Below are 11,894 nucleotides of genomic sequence, written 5' to 3'. Positions count from 1 at the left end.
CTTGCCACATATTCTTTTGGATTGAGGCAGGGAGGAGGGTCTACTTTACTCTGACAGCACTAACAGGAAAAGGAGATGCCAGACCAGCGATTTGACTGCAAAATACCACTAACACCTACTGAAAAAGTGAGGGGAACCAGGTCAAAAAAAAAAAAGCAAAACAAGGCACTTGAAAAGAAAAGGGAACACAAGATAGTGTAAAGAAGCAGTTTATTGCTTGAATACTGCTGACTTAAAAGCATACACACACTGTACTGGTCTAGACGAGCACCGCACTTTTACTGCCCTGACCAGAAGCTTGTCGTTTACAAAACAAAAAGGGGGTACTTGCATACATTTACCAATAAAAATGGGGGAGAAAAATACAGCACAGAATGCATCAAATAGATAAACACAGCACATCTACAACCGGGGCAAAAGTCCTGTTGTCAGGTACATACACTAAACGAAGTCAATCCTTACCCAATGTGACCCTTCCCCCTAACCCAACCTCTGCCACCCCACTGAGTACAAACATCTTCAGAGAAGGAAGCTCCTTACGTTGATCTCTTCAGTAATGACCTGCGGAAAGAAAAAACTCATCACACACCAAGGCCTAACAATCAGGATATCCTTTTCATTCAAAATAGCAACATTCTGACTGTATTATTGGGACACTGCAGCAGTGGAGCAATACCAGAACCACTGATCAGCTATACTGGTTTCAACTTACACTTAAGCTGTGTCAGCAGAAATGCTCTACGACATTCCCTCCCCCTCATGAAATTACAAATTAATGTAACTTAAATTTAACGGTTATCCTCAAATAAATTACCAGTCATTAATTACACTTTCCTTGCGATTTCCCCTGCTACGGTATAGCGATCTGTACCTGCGCTCGCAAATAAATCCTTCAGTAAATTTGCACTGAGCGAACTGATGTTTTTAATCACATCAGGTGGTGAGATTAATTCAGCTGTAATGGACACAATGCTATGGCATGAGCCCCTCCCATTACTGAAGACACCCATGCCAAAACCATGATGCATCTAATGACTCTCAGCTGTGCAGCACACAGGACTGCTCCATCAGTGCCACAGCTAGGTACAAGACAGATAACCAAGAGGCCAAACAGAAAGCCAGCAGAAGGATGGGCTGAAACACAGAACTGTATCTGTGGGGGATGGGCTGCGCATGCCTGTGAGCTGTACTTACGGGGGGAGTAGGAGCGCGACCGGGATCTGGATCGGTACGCCCCTCGACTGTAGTATGGAGAGGGGGATCTGCGCCTGCAATCACATTATTACATACAGCTCAGCACTTCAGCAGATAAAGTCCCGATCAAACTCGGGAAGAAAGGCAATTAAACAGGTTTGTGTTGTTGCTTAGCAACGTTACATGCAAGAGGCCCTGCTAAAATAGAGAGGCTGACCGGCATCAAATAATATTGTCTTAACACACACGACTGACACACCAGACAGGAATTTCTAATCAACCAAATTGAAGAGTAAAAGAACTGCAACAAGGAAATTAGTCACCGGACTCCAACTAAGAAATGAGTCACCGGATTAAATCTGTTTGGTACTCAAAGCACCCATCACAGAGCGCACATAAAACTTCCAGGTTCAAGTGCTGGCCTGTTTAGTTGACTCACCTGTAAGATCTGTAGTAGTCGCGGTCGTCATAGCGATCGTAGCCCCGGTCGTACCCTCGGTCATAGTAATCCCGTGAGTAGCGCCGGCTGACGCTGGGGCCTCCCGCACCACCGCTGCACAGAGGAATCATGGGTAGGGTGAGAGGGGCAGCACTGGACATGGACACTCAACTGACAATTTTTACACCTTGCACAGCCTGTACTTTCCTTTAGGCCTTGCAAGAATTTAAGTGCTTTTTTCTTCTGCTTACCTTCAAAGAAACAACAGTACCATCCCACCCACACGGCAAATGCCTGTAATTAGTATTCTTCACAAAACTTTCACTATTCTTCACTACACTTTTACCTACTGTAATAGGGGGGGGAAAAATATTCATCAACCTCAAGTGATCCAGGGACAGACATGACAAACGCAGAGAAATGAAGTTTACGAAGTGTGGCGCTTCTTTTTAAAACTCCTGCGAAAGTAAAAAGAGGACCCACTATGTTGGCCGTCCCATGTAGATGCCCGGCGTGGGGGTGTGCGGCCTCTTTGTGATTGAGAAGTCAACTCTGATCCGCCGACCGTCAAGTTCCATGCCGTTGGCACGCTCCTTAGCCTGAAAACAAACAATGCTTTGCGGTAAACACCAACGCTGAACCCAGGGGAAAAAAACTCAACTCCAAACTGAAAGGGAGAGGGGGAAAGAAGCCTCACCTCTTTGGAATCCTCTCTGTTCTCGAAGTAGACGAAGGCGAAACCCCGGGAGCGCCGGGACTGCTGGTCGTACACGATGCTGACGTCGGTGAGCGGGCCATACTTGGAGAACACCTCCCTCAGGTCCCTCTCGGTGGTGTACAGGCTGAGGCCGAACACACCCAGGCAACAGTTTGGGTCCGGGTTGGCCTATCGGGTGATGTAAATGCAGGTATTTACATGACTGACCTTTTCAAAATCACATATTCCAAACATTCCTCTATGCCGGGAGCCTTGCACCATCAGTGTGAGAGCAAACCAGTGTGCTAAAACTCACTGCCTTATGGGGAAAACAGTTTCAAGACCACTTCCATTTACACATTACAATCAAATACCAAACGCCAATACACCAAGATATTCAGATAGCACACTACAGCGTGTTCTGACAGCTGCCTTATTTCTGAAAGCTGACTGGGAAGAGGAGTTAGGGTTTTGGCAATAACTTTCCTTCCTTATAGCCTGGATATTGAAATGTCTAAGCTGGGGCAGGAAACTGTAAAATGGAAAAATCTGTCACCATCATAAGTTAAGTCTCTGCTGAGAGCTTTTCAATAACGCTTTTGTGGACATATTAGCCAACTAAACTGTACACCGACTAGGTAAATTAATCCAAATAACCTGTCAAAGTTGATACTTAAATGAAAGATCCAACTTTTCCCTTGACATGAACGTTGGATTTGCAATTCAATGTGTGCAGTGGCTGTTTAGATTGATCACTCTGGACTACACAAAACGATTTATTTGGCAGAAAATGAATCATGTACCTTAAGATTCAGTACACCTACTAAGCCCAAGAAAGCATAATGGTGGTGGGCATCATAATTCCACTAGTAACAATTTATGATAAATAGAAGAGCACCTTTATAGACTGAAACTGATGAAGACTTACAATAAATGGATAGTGTTTTTTGCACACACATTTGTTTGACTCAGTCCGAGTTAACTACAACAGGCTGGTCTGATGCCAACATCCATCTGACTTCCCTGCAATTAACATTCCAAGCAACTTCGGCTCATGAAGCAAATGTCGCAAGCAAACATTACCAAGCTATGTAGCTTGAAATACCTTATTGTTCAGCGGTCAATGATACTCTGAGCACGAAACTGAATCAGATTACTATCAAACGTGGTTGCCCAGCTGGGCAACTACTGATCAGTTTTTGGTCGCGCATATGGACAATATGGTTGCTGTGTTCTAACGCTGTCCAACCATCTGCAGCGGTAAACTGCTGACAAGTAAATGCTCACCTGGATCTGTTTCAGCTACAAATAGTCAAATTCAGCTGCAATTTTGATTGTCCTTTTTTCACAGTAGTACACGTGCCTCCAAACTTAAGCAATGAAATATGCAACTCCAGATTGTTTTGGGGGAAGAAAAGTGGAGATCAAGTTCAAATCTCCTTTACAATACAAATCAAGGTGGCAAATGCCTATAACACTGCATTCTGTTTATTACTATTCAGACTTTTTTGGCCATCAGTCTACATGAAGGGAACAATACAAATACAACAATGCCTGAACCAAGCTGAGGGCAAGACAGCTGGCTAGCCACCTAGCTAGAAATAAAACCAGGTTAGTGAGCTAAACAAAATTAGTTCGCTTTGTCACAATGCAGACCAAACCGCCTCTCTTGCTGAGGCAAACCATTGGCACACTTCCTAGCTAGCTTGTTGGCTTTCTCTGGCTAGCTTTGTTAAACTGTAGATGCAACAATTCAACCTCAAAATTACTAATGCAAAGCAATCAACGTGGTACTAATGTCCTAACAAAACGGATTTGAATAGCAAGATATACAGAATAAAATAAGTGTAGCTGGCAAGTACTTGTTAATCACTTGATAAGGCTGAGTTGGTCAGTGGAGCCGTGTTTCATTGAAATTTAGAGTGACACACAGCACAGAGGTATTCTTGAGACATTTTGGCTACTCCAATCACAGTGCTCATGCACTGCTTGGCAGCCATACTATCAATTACAAACTCACTAGATTAAAGGGTTACAAGAATTTTGCATATGCGATTCATAAAGTCTTATGAATGCCACAGTTTTTTTTGGATGAAAATACATACTATCGTGTTTTAAGGAAGACAGGGAGGAGATTTTTTTGGTTTCCTGCAAAGAGATAATATTGTAAAAATGAGCCACCATTGTGGTTTTTACAGAATGTGACTAAACAATATTGCTTTGTTATAGAACTAGCTAGCTATGAAACTGTGGTTGGCCAGCTGTAACAAGTATATCTTCCCATTCATTAGTTCAGAGGTTAGTTTCACAACATTGGCTATCTAGTCAATCTATGACACATATTAGCAAGTCACATTAAAACAGCTTTCATTTTCAGAAATAGGATTATATTGCCATTTCTTTCTTTTAATCCAGATCTATACTTTAGAACGAATTCTATACCAACACACAACATACGGTATTGAGAAAGTCAGATAAAACAGTCAAATTAAAAATCATAACTGGCACTTCCCGAATGGTACTGGAACAGCACTGCAAGCAAACAGACAAGACTTTTCACACAGAAGCACTAAGGGGATGATGAAAGCCCATTCTAAACATGCTAGTCCGAATCTGTGACCGACCTTTTAAGCAGGGCGACAACGACAAGACAAGTTCACACTTGTCAAACGTATTAGCCAGACCTTGATCATCAAGTCACAGAGCAACCACAGAATTCTCTTGAAATGTCAGCCTGACCACTGAACTTTACTCGCTATATCTAAATTAGAGACCTACCAAAGTCATCTGGTATGCTTTGGTAGGCTCTACCGAAGACAATTTCATAAATCCCTTGAAGAGGTGGGAAGCAAACACGGGTAAGAATCGGAACTGACCGCTGCGGTCAGCCGCACTGCGTCAGCCGTACTGCAGGCAGCCGCACCGCATCAGCATGCATTAACCCTTTCGCGCGCAATTTTCTGCTGTGTAGCATGCATGTGTGTTACGTTACATGGTTTTATGTTTTCATTAACGTTAAGCTTCACAGTTTTCACCGCCACGTGTGCTATACTTTAACGTTAAATCACCGTTTCCTGTTTCCAATCTACTGCTCGAATTGCACCGGCTTGACCATCCGCACTAAACGGCTAATCACACCGGTGTGACCGTACACGCGTTAAGCACAGGTGAGAGGGGGAGGAGGGAGGGAGGGCGGCGTGTTTTGGGGTAGGGTGGGGGCGGGGACACTCACCCTGTTGCCGATGTGGCGGCGGCGGTTGGACATGGGCGAGTGGCTGTGGCTGCGGCGGCGCCGGTAGTCCCCGCTGTAGGAGCGGGAGCGGGACCGGCGGCGGTGCGAGCGGGACCGGGACCGCGAGTAGTGCCGGCGCGAGCTGCGGTGGGAGCGAGACCTGCAGGGGGCGACAGAGGAAAAAACCGGGGGGGGTACAGGGGGGGACGTTCAGCGAAACTCCGCACCCGTCCTGTCCGGCGCGCACACACAAGCAAACCCCGAGTCATGAGCTCATTTTTAAAGTGTGCAATTTCAGCTGTGGTTTGGCAGCGCTGCGGTACTGGCTGACATTTAAACAGCTAAAGCCGGGGCCAGCTGTAGAGACAACTTGCAGCAGAAGCCCTAACCTGGCTGGAGAGTTGGGGTATAAGGAAGAAAGACCACTTAAAGATAGAAAAAAAATGGCAGAGTCTGTTGTAATGTTGGTACAATTTTTTTTAAATTTACTAATCACCCTCCAGCCCTTTCTCACCTTACCCCAGACTACTAATTTACTTTCAGGGCCACTGACACACACAAACTACATTTGCAGAAGACACTGACTTCAGATTAGGCGCTCCAGTGAAAATCCATCTGAACTGTCTCTCTCAAGCCTTAAACTCCCATCTCTAACAAGCATCTCATGTCCCCAGCACCACAGCGCGCGCACACACGCGCGCACACACACACACACACAAGATCCCTTAAACGCAGGCAAATGCACTTCGAAGGGGAGCCTCTCACCTGGACTTGGACCTGGAGCGGGACCGGGACTTGGAGCGGGAGTGGCGGGACCCCTCCTTGGATGGAGCCGGAGACTGGGCCGGGGAACGACTGGCCGACTTCCCCGACCCCCTTGGGCTCACACTCCTGGAGGCGGAGCGGGACTCCTAGACCAACCACACCGATATTAATGTCAGGCTCCAAACAGCAGAGAGCCAGGAGCCAGCATGTTCTTCAAATCTCATGTCTTCAAATTCTACTTCATATTACTGTACACCACTTACAGGCTTATCCCATATAAGCTTATTGAATGCTAATAAATTGATCCAACTGCACAGGGTTTTTTTTTTCTTATAAAATCACAACTATAAACAGTATACCAGATGAATTATCTTAAGGCCTGCAATATTTGTGCCAAATGAAACTGTATACTGTAAGAGTATATAATTTTGATCATTTTGCAAAAGGCAATATGGATCAGTGAGTCGATTTCACTCATTTAATATCTTAACATGAAGTACCCTGTGTATGGGTGTTAGATCAGATAAATGCATGCACGCTTACACAGAGAAAGCATACTGGGACATAAACAGACTAGGAATTACTTAGCGCAGTGATCTTATCCCCGATTACTTCTGATCTTAACTTCATAACTTCATAACTTCAAAAACATTCCTTTTCTTCTTTCTTCAGTTTCAAATTTCTGACTTCATTCCTCTTCCCCCATTTCTCACACTGCCAATACACTCTACATGTGGGAACTTCTTTTTCCTCCTCACAATTAGCATGCATTCTCAATTCAGCTTCACACTTCACATTATTCTCATTAAAAACTTGACATTTGACTTCTTCCGCATTTTCCTTCTTCCAACCTTAACCTTAACAAAAAAAGAAAAGGATGAAGAATGTATTTATAAAACTACACAGTCATAAAAAATTGCATCCCCAAGAGCCAGTTATCCTTAAAGCTCCATACGAGCCTGAATAATACAAACAGATTTGGAAAAACAGGTCAAATGAAAACAATGCTGGCAAAACATACAATACTACAAATCCCAAATAATGAGCTAAAACATGGCAATGAAGAAAAGAATTAAATGTCACACTTCAAAGAGGATATTAAATGCTGTGGTCATATTGAGTCCCTCAGGTTATGATGCATGTGCATCCAATTTTTACGGTAATAAGTCTGATTAAACGTTTTATTTCTATTCTAATTCAGTGCATCTCTTCACTGTGAAATTGATAAACCCCCTAATAAGGAAGAAAAGGCTCTTGCTTTGACCATGAAAGCTGATAGATTAGACATGTCTGAAATGGTTCTAACATGGGATTGGCCTCTGAAGACCATGTCGCATCTTCACGTCAATGACCGAGAGACGAAAACTTCAGTTGCTTTGGCATCATGACGCTTCGGGTACTCAAAATGACCATTAAAAAAGCCACTTCTGGACAAAAACCAATCCCCTCTGAATCTGAAAACCAATATAATTAGTTAATCATGACAGTAAAATGTGTTTTAGCCATCACAAATAGGTTGTGAGTTTTTAAAATAAAGGAACTTCAAGGGCAAGGAAACTTTTCTCATCAAGTTCCAATTTCAAGTGTCAACACATTATGCATTACCTGTAACTGAAACAGGCAACAGTTGGCATGAAATACACGAAATTTCATAAGTACATTCTAATCATAGTATTGACCAAGGCTTTTTAAGCGCTGGTCTTCCACCCCATTCAAGACTCGCTGCTTAGTTATTCTACAATACCTGAATCTATCATACTAGCTACAGCCATGATGACCCTAGTACTGTACTAGAAACCTGTGTGATCGCATTCCCCATTACAAATCCAGATTGATAACATACAGGAATATTTTATGGACAGGGGAATGCATTTCCCTTCCTAGACTGCAAACAAGGGCCCTTGAACCAATACATAAATTAACCCTTTTATCTTGCCAGTCAGATTAAATGGCATAATGAGCCTGTATCAGTTAAAGGGAATGCTGTGAAGGTATCATGCCCTTTCAAAAAACTAATTTAACATTTATCTAAAGACTGCCAAACATTTAGTTTGACCTTCTACTGCAGTACAGATATGAGATGTAAGTATTGTTAGCTATATTAACTTAGAGAAAAGGCAGCTATACACATTTTAACTACCACTAATACACAAACAAAATATTTTAATTACTGATCATAACGGCTACCCACCATATTTTGCACAAAAGCTTTAGTATTACTTGTGTTTACTTTAATACTTATGTTGTGTATGATTGCGCGTGCCTTTCTAACCATGCGTTTACATAGTGAGGGCCTAGCTAGGTTTTAACGGGGCTCAGCACAATACGGTGTTTGTGAAAAGGTCCGGTATTTACCACGCCGACCATTCTTCACTTACAAAATCTGCAAAATGGGGGGATAAAACATAACATAATGATCAAATACAGAATTAGACTGAAATCAATGTTCTGATGCACCTTTTATACGGGCGTAGTTCAATGAGTCGCTTGCTGACACGCAACGTTGCGTCAACATCAAGGCCCTGTTTTCAGTTTCACCAAAAACAAATGACAATCGACGATTATAATCGATAATCAAAGTCTTTAGCACCTTTCAATTGAAACCGTCCCAATTTTTTTATTAGTTTTCCCCATATGGCTTCTAGCAAATGGTTGATTGTTATCCACGGTTTTCACGTGGTGCAGTTAGGACAGCGTAACCATAAAGTGGCTCACCCGTCAGACCAAAATACGAAGTTTCTGTTTTGTCTTTGGTACTACAAAAATGCACATGTAGGTTGTATTAAACCATGATAGAAATCAGAAAAAATAAACGCTAGACAGAGCAGCGCACGATTTAGCTGACCAGCTAAATCAGCGAACTCGACGGCCTGGGCTTTTTTAAGTTGCTGGCTACCTGAAAGTTTAATTCAAATACAAATAGTAGAATACAATTAAGAAATAACGAGTGTTACACTGCTATACTACCTAGGCATGCTGCTATTGCAATCTCTTGGGCTGGATCTGTTAGCTAGCCGAATAGCTACCTACACACACTGGCATTGCTTTGTAGTAGCCCCGCAACGACTTGGTTCGGATCGACTAAATATCTTTGAAATGCGTGTTCTTGACCCACTGGGTGTTCATTCTCGCTGTTCGTGGCCATTTTTTTTTACCCGGACCGTGAAAAACACAACGTGTACAGACAGTGAGGAGTAGCTCATGTTAGTTGGTACCTAGATAGCCAGCTAATGCTAATATTGCGTGTAGCGATTGGTTAGCTCGCCTTGGTATTGTTGGGGGTGGGAGGTTATTTACTGGTAATTGGTTTCTAGCTCAAACGCCATTTCGGATAAATTGACTCAGCTCACAAAAGTTAATTAGTCAAACTTAATCTTATCTTTCAGTTAGCTAAAAATACGCCCAATCCGCACTTCCTAGCAATGAACAAAGCAGGTCCGAGCATTGGAATGGCTGGCCGAAACCCAGCGCGAGCTCCCGTGACCGACGGCTGATCCGACCAATCAAAATGAAAGGGAAAAAAACTGGCTCGAGCCGATGAGTCTCGGGCCTGAAGACAGAAATGGCGGCGGCAGAGCATTCGCAAAGGAAAACTAACGACAAACCCTCCTGCTAGCTGCCTTCACACAATCAATACACTCGAAATCCTCTTCATCGAATGCTTCATTTTACGCACCCGCTCAACGAAATCCTTCTCGTTGTCGCTCATATCCTCTTGCGTGAGATTATTTACAATTAGTCTAAATTACAGCGAGACTGCCGTTCTCGAGCTGTCTCCTCGTTGCTTTCTCTTCCACACTGACGTAATGCGTCTGCTGCGGAAGTGACGGGTTAAAATGAATAAAACGCGCGCTGCATCCCGGATATACCCCGCCTTGCACGCTGAGCGTGAGAGCTGTGCATTGGAACTCCTGTGCGTCCAATTGCAAGGCGCTGCACTTATCTGATCACGTGTAGCTATTACTGTATTTCCGCTTTGAAAATGATTAGTCTGATTCTGCATGCGCAGACTGCTGTTTTTGTATTGGATTCCGTTGGAAAAAGTGTCCAACTGCAAATTATGTCACGTTCTTCAGTTTCCCACCCGCTGCATTTCTTTTAGAGTAGATAATTGAAGCGTGACTGATTCCACACGTGGATATTTGACTGTTTGCCTTTAGTTTATGTACTGAAATGAAAGCGACCCCAACAATCACATTTCAGAATAATTGCTATGAACAGGGTTGAGAAAGTTTGGTTTACTGTGCCAGTCACAGGCTTGCAGCATTGTTAGGCTACCATTATGCGAAATACGCGGAACATCTGTGAGACGTTTCCTGTTGGGTTTTAGATGCAACCAAACTAGATCGTTTTACATTTCGCTAATAGAGTCTAGACAACCATGTGCCTGGCCTCTCAGCCCTAGATGCTGCACCCTGACCCAGGTCACCACACAAACATTCAGTGAGCTTCATATCTGGCAAGTGGTGACATCCTGACATAAGCAGTCTGCAAGAAAGACGTTAAATGGTCAGCATAAAGACCTGAGTTCTACAGATGTCTCTGAACTAGTTATTGGTAAGTCATAAATAAACACTGAATCTCCAGAAAAAAATGCCTGACTTACTTAGGAATGGCAGCTACAAAACTGCTTTTAATTACATTATTTTCTTAGCAGACACTCATCCAGAGCAGTTTACATAGGTTACATATTGCATACTTTATATGGCTAGAGTATGGTTAGAGTGCAATAGCAGCACCCAACAAGGGAATTGACTCCACAGCCTTTGGGCTATAAGCCCTGGTCTTTCCCACAACTAACAAACCACCAACCCAAAGTATGTGCAGGCACATACAGAAGCATATGTGTACATATACATGTATTTTTGGCCTGTATGAGGACACATATTTTCTTGCTGGAATGCAGTGAATGAGGTCTCAGGAATTTAATATTATGAATACCAGTTTTACTTATCATGCTCTTATCCAGAGCAATTTAAAAAGTCATTATGGCAGGATACTGAGTGGGTCAGTCAGTCGTCAGACACGCTTCCTACCCGGATGTCATGCTACCAGTGGGAGTTTCTACCAGTTGGTCTGGAGAGGTGCTGCATCAACCTCTTGTAACCCTTTGACAGGAGTTCCCCAGGGGTCTGTACTTGGCCATCTTCTGTTTTCACTGTACACAAGCTCACTCAGTTTCCCATAGTTTTTCATACCATTGTTATACTGGTGGCATTTAATGGTTTTCTCTTTACCCACCTCTGACACTTAAATCCCATCAATCTTGGCTTGCCAGGCTGATGTCTCATTGTGGTTGTCTAATCATCACCTGAGGTTTAACCCAGCACAGACTGAGCTTCTCCACATCCCAGCTAAGTCCTTGTGCTTCTGGTCCCTAACCATCACCCTAAAAAAAAACATTAGAGCATTTTGTACTTGCTCTTTGTGATTTGCTCTGAAGAGGAGTTTCTGCTACGTGACAAAATGTAAATTTAAACATAGATGATAAGATGAAAAAGTGCAAACTACCATTGAACAACAGTAAAAAAAAAACACTACACAAAACAAGTGTGAGGCTAGCTGTA

General features: G+C 43.2%; 1 protein-coding gene across 1 annotated transcript; it reads right to left on the bottom strand.

Annotated features, from left to right (window-relative positions):
* Window positions 1–221: 221 nt before the first annotated feature.
* tra2b (transformer 2 beta homolog) lies at window positions 222–10,120 on the bottom strand. The gene is made up of 8 exons (XM_036540478.1): window positions 10,004–10,120; window positions 6,328–6,473; window positions 5,563–5,722; window positions 2,331–2,519; window positions 2,117–2,232; window positions 1,634–1,747; window positions 1,195–1,268; window positions 222–561 (listed from the first exon to the last, which is right to left on the bottom strand). The coding sequence occupies exons 1-8, from the start codon at window positions 10,034–10,036 to the stop codon at window positions 551–553; spliced, it is 843 nt and encodes a 280-aa protein (XP_036396371.1). The 5' UTR covers window positions 10,037–10,120; the 3' UTR covers window positions 222–550.
* Between the last annotated feature and the right edge of the window lie 1,774 nt (window positions 10,121–11,894).

The sequence above is a fragment of the Megalops cyprinoides genome, chromosome 11 (assembly GCF_013368585.1).
Source record: "Megalops cyprinoides isolate fMegCyp1 chromosome 11, fMegCyp1.pri, whole genome shotgun sequence".
Classification (NCBI taxonomy): Eukaryota; Metazoa; Chordata; class Actinopteri; order Elopiformes; family Megalopidae; genus Megalops; species Megalops cyprinoides.
The sequence above is the reverse complement of the archived record's forward strand: the minus strand, read 5'-3'. Positions and strand labels throughout refer to the sequence as shown.

Excerpts from the sequence above, each read along its gene's own strand:
- tra2b (XM_036540478.1), bottom strand. The coding sequence starts at position 10,036 with ATGAGCGACAACGAGAAGGATTTCGTTGAGCGG. Across the intron at positions 6,474-10,003 it reads AGAAGGATTTCGTTGAGCGG|GAGTCCCGCTCCGCCTCCAG; the intron begins GTGCGTAAAATG and ends TGGTTGGTCTAG. Across the intron at positions 5,723-6,327 it reads CGCTCCAGGTCCAAGTCCAG|GTCTCGCTCCCACCGCAGCT; the intron begins GTGAGAGGCTCC and ends CGCCCCCTGCAG.